Source organism: Sturnus vulgaris, chromosome 5, assembly GCF_052056855.1.
Source record: "Sturnus vulgaris isolate bStuVul1 chromosome 5, bStuVul1.hap1, whole genome shotgun sequence".
In the NCBI taxonomy this organism is placed as follows: Eukaryota; Metazoa; Chordata; class Aves; order Passeriformes; family Sturnidae; genus Sturnus; species Sturnus vulgaris.
Window position 1 is genome coordinate 73,758,956 of NC_142247.1, and position 7,987 is coordinate 73,766,942.

Here is a 7,987-nt window from a genome sequence, read left to right on the forward strand (position 1 = left end):
AGAAGTGTCTTTTGGTCTTTGTTAACCACCAGGGAGATGGAATTACATGCAAAATTCAGCTGAGAGGTAAAAGGGAAAAGGAGGAGGAAAAATAAAGTGTTTCATTTCTCAGTTTGGGATTGTTGGGTTTTTTCACCTGCTGTCAAAGAAGTGATTGGCAATTTTTCAGATGCACTGGAAAGCAGAGTCTTTGTTCTTTGCACTTCACTGGTCACCATCTGCTGTGCTCAGTGGAATCATGCTGGAATCAGAATTTTTGTTAAAGAGAGAAAAAAATAATATCATTTACTATTACTTCATAAATATTCCAGTAAATTTTGGATACTGGAACTTGGGAGTTTTGAAACCATTGTGGCTCCAGTTTACCACAGATGTCAAAATGGTCTTGCTCACTTTTCACCATCCTTTACCACCTTAAGCAGCTCCCACTCCACTGCTCAGAAACATCTGCCCCTAAAAGCCCTGTGTGGTAAATATACCAAAATCTAATATTTGGGGGTTTTTTAATTAATTTCTTAGCTGGAGATGCTGAACACAGAGGTTGCAAGAGATGATGGAGGAAATAGCTGCAAGCTGCTGTGACCAGAGACTTCCTGGTGGGTGTTGGGGAAGTGAGAACACGAGAGGAGGCTGAGGAGGAGACACAGTGCAGAGCTCAGAACAAACTGGTGCTGCAAACCACATCCCTGTGTCATCAGAGCAGGCCAGCAGCAACCAGGAAATCCAGCAGCCTGGCTGTCCCTCACACACAGCTGCTGCCTCCTGCTTGGGCTTGGTGATCTTTTCCAGCTCAGAATGATCCCGTGGTTATTTTCTTGACGTGTTGGGAGTGGCTTGGACGTTGCTAAAATCATCGAAGGGTTTTTGCCCGCTGTAGAAAACTGCAAAAACTGAAAATTGATGGTCACAGATCTGTGACACCATCTGTGACCAGCAGAGCCACCCCTCCCCAAACACCCCCCCTGACTGGAACGCTGGGTTTTGAATCTGGGATAAGACAAAAATGCAACTTTCATCCAATGGCCCTGGGAATGGGGACAAAAATGGATCCACAAGGGTGTTGGAAGAGAGGGTGGGATGCTGCCAGCTCAAACATTCAGGTGCAAATTGAAAAACCCTCATTCCAGATGTGGTGAATAACATCTTTGATAAAACTATTTATAATTATAAAGGAGCACAGCCCAGCTCAGACTACAAACTGCTAAGGAAGCCTGGGTCAGGGCTGAGCAGGGCACTGCCTTTGTCCCTGCTCAAGGGAACTCAGCTGGGATCACTGCCCTGGAATATCTGCACATGCACAGGTAGCCCCAAGGTTTTCACCTTGCCCAAAATGGGCTCAACTGTGCTGATATAAAAGGCAGCTGCAGCACCTTTGAGGGTGTCAGAGTCCCCAAGGTGTGACCCACAGCATTCCATCATCCAGGGGGAAACTCTCCATTCCCACCTGAGCCTGAGTGAATACAAACCCAGATTTTGTGTTCTGTGCACTTTTCTTCTTCAGGGTTTCCCCTCATCACCTGCTGGATCCACCCTGTGAACCACCAGTGGGACCAGCAGACACTGAAATTGCAACAACCAAGTCTCATCACCAGACCTGGGTGGTGAGATCTTTCTCTTTGATCCTTTCCCTTTCTTTTCCTTATATCCCATTTTCTTCAATGTTATTTTTATGCTTTCATGTTGTCATATTTCTAGAGATAGTAACAGCCAAAATGGCCACATGGCTGTTTTCCTCTGCAACCAAATTGCTCTAAGATAAACCCTTCATATACATATGTATTTTTTCCCCCCAGACATCAATTTTGGTTTTTAGAGTGAGTTGTACCACATGTAGGTGAAACAATCCCAGTGGAGTTTGCAGCAAGCTACAAATGACAGCAGCTTGCTGACAAGTAATGCCACCAATAATGATTTTCCCTGGTCAAAACCCCCTCAGAGAGGGAATGTTTTAGGCTGGAGAAGCAGCACCAGGATTTCCAGGCCTTAATTGGTTTGGATTGATGATAATTAACTGTTACCTGGAGGAGGAAGGTACCTGGAAGGCAGAGGGGTGGAAAGGCCTGGCAGAGATGCTCAGCTCCTCTCAGCCTGGTGCTTCATGAATCCCCCAGGGCTGTGTTGAACACCCGTGGAGGAAATGCAGCAAAAGGGCCCTGGATGTGACACAGAACTCGTGGTGTCCAGCCAGGGTGTTGGGGTTCATCCCCACCTCTGCTGGCTGTAACATCCCATCCCAGAATCCCTGACAAGGCCCAAGTCACATTCCCAGGATCATTTGGGATGGAAAACATCTCCAGGACCACCCAGGCCGAGCTGTGACTGACCCCACCTTGTCACCCTGAGTGCCACCTCCAGGAGTTCCTTGGACACTCCAGGGATGGGGATCCAAACCTCCCCGGGCACTTCCAATCCCTGCCCACCCTTTCCATGGGGAAATTCCCCAAAACCCACCCTGCCCTCCCCTGGCCCAGCCTGAGGCCGTTCCCTCTCCTCCTGTCCCTGTTCCCACATCCCAAATCCCCCCGGCTGTCCCCTCCTGTCAGGGAGTTGTGCAGAGCCACAAGGGCCCCCCTGAGCCTCCTTTTCTCCAGGCTCAGCCCCTTCCCAGCTCCCTCAGGAATTCCCCAGCCCCTTCCCAGCTCCCCCAGCCCCTCCTCACAGGACTGACTCTGTCAACCCTTCCTGAGCTCAGGGAGGTCTCAGGGACTCATCCCATCCACAAGGAATGGCAGCAGGGTGAGAAAATCCAGCCCCAGCATGGCACAGGGTGAAGTGACAATGGCACAGTGTCCCCTGCCCTTTGTCACTCTGCATGAGCTGCAATAAAAATGTCTTTGTACAGACACAGGAAAATATTGGAGCTGACCACTGCAGAGGTCAGGGCGGGTTTAATCACAAAGGAGTTCGGTTTTCATTTCTTTTTCTTCCCCTTCTTTTTGAGAGAGCCAGGCCAGGGATGGCCCCGGAATTCCAGGAAGGCAGCAGCGTTGTGGGAGATGTAGTAAGCATTGAGCATGGCAGCTGGGCTGAAAACATCCACTTCTATCACATCCTTCTTTACACCTTTTTTGGAGCCTTTGCCTTTACCCTTGGGGTTTTTGTCTTTGCCTGCCTGCAGGGAGAAAATGACCATAAACCCACTCGGCTTTGGGGCTTTGTTGTCTCACTGCTGGGTAGAGGATTCCAGGCTGAGAGCCTGGAGAAGGATCCAGGGAGAGCTCCGAGCCCCTGGCAGGGCCTGGAGGGGCTCCAGGAGAGCTGCACAGGGGCTGGGGACAAGGAGGGACAGCACACAGGGAATGGCTCCCACTGCCAGAGGGCAGGGCTGGCTGGGATCTGGGGAATTGGGAATTGCTGGCTGGGCTGGAATTGCCACAGAATCCCTGGAGTGTCCAAGGCCAGGCTGGACAGTGGGGCTGGGAGAAACCTGGAATAGTAGAATTTGGTTGGAATGAGATGAGCTTTAAGGTCCCTTCCAGCCCAAACCATTCCATGATCCCAAAATATCCCAGAGCAGCTGTTCTGTTCCATCTTAGTCCTGGCTCAAGCATTAGCTCAGAGCCCAGAACTTTGTGATTTTCTGTAAGAACTCCCAAGCATTAATACAACTTCCACCCAACCCCTGTTTGCTCTGCAGGCTGTCAGAACCTCTAAATCAGACTGAGCTAATCACTGTGCTGCCATCTGGCTAAAAAAAGGTTTGTGCACAATGGAAGTCAAACATTCTTTTCCACTGATTGTTTTTTTTTTTTAAATTACCACATGAGGATGCAGTGCTGAAGTAACTTGGCCTGTGTTCATCCACTCCTGTGACTCTGGATGTTAAACCAGGAAAGCCAGGACTCCCTCCCACAGTTTCCATGGATCTGGGATGGAGCTGCTCTCCCACCACTGCTGGTTACACAAATCCAAACCCACGTACGGATTTTCCACATTATAATTCCTAAAAAACTCCTTTCACAGCTCAGCACTGCTCAGTGCAAAAGAGACAAACCTTTGTGCTCTGAGGTGTGAGAACAGAGTAAAGGGAACAATCCTCAGAATCAGTGGGACCGTGGTGTGAAAAAATATGAACAGATAAAGAAAAACTCAAAAAAACCCAAACCCAACCCCCCAAAAAAACCCCCAAAAATCCCCCAACAAAAACTAAAGAAAAAAAACCCCAAAATAAAAGAACAAACAAACAAAATAAACTCCATATTTTCTTTATAAAACACACAGACCCTCTATTAAAGAAGCAAAAAAAGAGAAAAAATAAGAGTGTAAACTGCAGCTGAAACTACTTGAGCTCAGCCATATGTCTGAGATGGAGACAAGCCTGTCTCACAGATCTTAACTGGACAGAATTTGTGGAATACTTCACATGCTGGAATGTTCCCTCTTCACAGGGACATGCTTGTGCCAGATTTTGCACCAAGCCAATCAGCTGAGTCCCATTCCTTGTTTGCCCAGGGACTCTGGTGGATTTTGTAGGTTCCTGGTAGGAATTTACAGCCTGTAGCTGATCTTTCCAAATATAAAAGATGCTCACAGGCTTTATATGCTATGTACAAAAATTTACAGCCTGCAGCCAAGAGCAAAAAAAGCCAGAAATCAGAATTAGGTTTATACTTGCAGACAAAGTGAATTTGGGCAGGTGTGGGAAGGAACCTTTTGGATGTGAACCCTTTTCCTTAAACAAGTGTTACCAACACTTCTGAAGGATCAAAGGTGTTGTACCATGGCTGAATCCTTTAATGGAGTAGCTGGGACTCTACATCAAACCCTGGAGATGGACCCTGCAACATAAAATTACACAGTGTAAATAAAGCACAGTGTCTGTGTCGGTCCCCACTAAACTTTGAAGGGAAAAAAATAGTTAGTCTCTTGCAAAAACCGAAAAAAAAAAAAAAGCTAAAAGCTGATACTCACCTGTGAAATCAGCTGCTAATTGTCAGATTCCAGGACTCGGAGCTTTTCAGCAAAGCCCTCGAGGTTTGCAGTCACAGAATCCTGGACAAGATCCCCAAGACCAAGTCCAGCCATTCCCAGCACTGCCAGGGCCACCAAGTGTCCCCAAGTGCCACATCCACAGGGCTTTGGAATCCCTCCAGGGATGGGGACTCCATCCAACCCTGCAGCTGCGCCAGGGCTGGACAACTCTTTTAAGAAGGAATTTTTCCGATGTCCACTCTCAACCTCCGGCACAACTTGAGGCCGTTTCCTCTTGTTCTGTCCCTGTTCCCTGGGAGCAGAGCCCGACCCCCGCTTGGCTGCACCTTGCTGTCAGGGAAGCAGGTCTCTCCTGAACCTCCTTTTGTGTCCCAGCCCCAATGACAGAATCTCACCTTCCCGTCCCCCCATCCCCGTGTAGAAATGACAGAATCTCACCTTCCCTTCCCCACATCCCCGCGGCCTCTCTTTCCCCTCAGAGCCGCCACGGCCTCCCCGCCTTCCCCTCAGCGTCTCGTTGTCATAGCGACCGTGGGCGGAGTCTGTCGATGATTGACATCCCTTCCTCCAATCATCTGCCGAATCGCCCGCTCCTTGTCCAATCAGCTGCCGAGGAGGGCGGTGCCCAGGCGCTTCCCGCCTCTGCCGCCGTCACGGGGAAAAGGGCGGGAAAAGCTCTGAGGGGCCTGAGGGGGGCGGGCGCCGCCATCACCGCCCTTGTCCCACCCACAGCTTAAAATCCCCAGGGAAATGTCACCAAGAGGCGAGAAAACCCCCACCACAACAACTTGGAGCTGAGAGGAGGAGGGGAGCGAGTCGTGCTTTCCAAAGGTCTTGGAAAGATTGGCGTGTGGTGGCTATTAGTGGAATATTCACGTTATCGCTGCGTGACACGGGGGAGTCTCTGTTTAAAATACCTGACTCAGCCTCCTTCACCACAAAAATATTTTAAAAACAACCTCTGCTTTGCCTCCTTCCAGAGCCACTGGACAGCAGGTGCTGAAAATGACTTGTAATGGAGGTTAGATATTTCCAATAAATCCTCATAAACCCAGGCCTGAGACACAGGGAATCGATGGAGGTGGAGGAGTCTGAGGGAGGGATAGAGACATGAAAAGTTCATTTTGTTCTCTGCACCTTTTTTAGACACAACAATTTTATCCAAGGGTAGTAATGCTTCTAAATATGGGGTGGTTTTTAAATTTGGGAAAAAAAATATGGGAGAGTGAAGTCTCTCCTGCATCCTTCAGCACCAGATTTTCCCTTGTAAAGCACTAAAAAAATAGGCACAAGTGAAAAATATCAGTAGGAGCTGAATTCCCTCATAGAAAAAGAAATAGCTCATAATTGCAGTATTGCCAAACTACTCCAACATATCAGTGAGTCTGCCTAGATCATGATTTATTTTTACCTTTAACATTAACCTCTCTAAATGTGCTCTCTGCTGCATGAGGAAACTTCCTTTTCCCTAATAAAAAGACTTGGGAGTGTGGCTCGGGAAAAAAGTCTGCACATTTGGGAGTAAAGTTCTCTTAAATGAGTCTTGGATAATGAAAGAAAAAATAATTAAAAAAATTATTTCCACTCTGTTCAGGAAAATTTTGTGTCATTTGTATTAACAAACCGCACGGCATAAAAGAAACAATTGTAATTACACTAATTATCTCCTTTTAGCAAAAACAACTGTCAGGAGGCCACGTTATAATTGTTGAGGCAAAAAGGAAGGCACGCACTGAAATGTTCAATCAAGGGGGACAAAAATCATCAAATGTTGTGTTTTTGTGACAGTGCTTGGGCCTGGCTGCAGCACAAGCTGCTGTTTACACATTCAAAGCTTTGATAAATAATTTAGGGAAGCTTCTCGAATTCCAGAGTATAATAAGCCTGACCTCATACAGTCACTTCTGTGGTTACAAGAGGATAAATACAGAATAAGCCAGGACATCTCAGTGTTGTTATTTTTATGGAAATATTCACAGGAGAAAATAGAGGGATATCTTTTTTTAACACTGCCAAACAGAATGGATAAAGGCCAAATCCTTCCCTTTTTTTTTTTGGGGATCACTCTCTCCTTTCACAACTCTGAAAGGAACTTTGTACCTTTGTACCCTTTTATCCCTCACTGAAATTTGCATTAAATTCACCAAGCACCTTAGAGAAGACTGAGAAATTACGAACTCAGTTCTCTGTGCTTTCCATCCCTAGGAAAGAGGAAGAATCGACAAAGAAACAGAAGAATCTGTGCTGAGGTGCTGAAGAAAAGGACTTACCCACAGCAAAACTTGCAGCAACCACCTGTGGGGTGAAAACAAACAAAAAAAAAAGTTCTTTATTGCAACTACAACAGGAACACTGGAGGGTTCCTGGAACCAACAGTCCTGTTGAGGTGAGATAACAAATGTTCCTCCAGATGTGCAGAAACCACCCAAAACTTTGTTCTGAAACTGCCTTGCTGAACATATAAAATGATTATTCCTTTATTGCTGTCCCCCAGCTCTTTTGAGAATTTTTAAGCAGGAGAAAATCCTCACTGTGAAGCAAAAAAAAAAAAAAGTTTGAAACTGCTGCTTGCTTGCCAGGATGGGACATAAATATTTCAAATAAAGGTGTTGCCTCTCCCTAAGTCACTCTTCTATGCAGAGGTTCAGGTTTTCTGTGGAGATCTCTCTCTGGGAAGCAGAAAATTTGGTGGTGATAGTTTGAATAAATTGTAATCCACGATAAGTTTGTACCATCCTCCACCACCCAGGTGAGGATTTGTGTTTCTAATCTCTCTCAGTAAAAATAACAGGCACTGGAAAGCACAATTTAAATGCAAAATATAGAAAAATGCACATTGGGTATGTACTGTTTTTTTCTTTTCAACATATTGTGGGAGAAAAAAAGATTTGAGCCAAATATCAAGGGCTTTTCTTAGTTTCTTTAGTAATTAATTCAATTTCTCCTTGAGTGGAGATGGGCAGGGGTGAGGGCTGAGTTTGGGGATGTTTTTGTCCTTAAATAATAAAAAAGAAGCATTTAAATTAAGAAGGAAGAAAAAGCTGAAATAAAGAGA

General features: G+C 46.3%; 1 protein-coding gene across 4 annotated transcripts; it reads right to left on the reverse strand.

The window, feature by feature from the left end:
• Nucleotides 1-2,855: 2,855 nt before the first annotated feature.
• On the reverse strand, nucleotides 2,856-6,017 carry SMKR1 (small lysine rich protein 1). 4 transcript variants are annotated; one of them, XM_088166096.1, is made up of 4 exons: nucleotides 5,371-6,017; nucleotides 4,720-4,778; nucleotides 3,760-4,003; nucleotides 2,856-3,112 (listed from the first exon to the last, which is right to left on the reverse strand). In XM_088166096.1, exons 3-4 carry the CDS (start codon nucleotides 3,799-3,801, stop codon nucleotides 2,912-2,914), a joined length of 243 nt encoding a protein of 80 aa, XP_088022222.1. In that variant the 5' UTR covers nucleotides 3,802-4,003; nucleotides 4,720-4,778; nucleotides 5,371-6,017; the 3' UTR covers nucleotides 2,856-2,911. The 4 variants fall into 4 exon arrangements, with proteins under 4 accessions (XP_088022222.1, XP_088022224.1, XP_088022223.1 ...); XM_088166098.1 differs by lacking the exon at nucleotides 3,760-4,003 and adding an exon at nucleotides 4,912-4,992 and having other exon boundaries at nucleotides 5,371-5,578; XM_088166097.1 differs by lacking the exon at nucleotides 3,760-4,003 and having other exon boundaries at nucleotides 5,371-5,564.
• Nucleotides 6,018-7,987: the final 1,970 nt, after the last annotated feature.

Coding starts and splice junctions, on each gene's coding strand:
- SMKR1 (XM_088166096.1), bottom strand. CDS start 3,801: ATGAACACAGGCCAAGTTACTTCAGCACTGCATCCTCATGTG. Junction 3,113..3,759: donor CAGCACTGCATCCTCATGTG/GTAATTTAAAAA, acceptor TTCTCCCTGCAG/GCAGGCAAAGACAAAAACCC.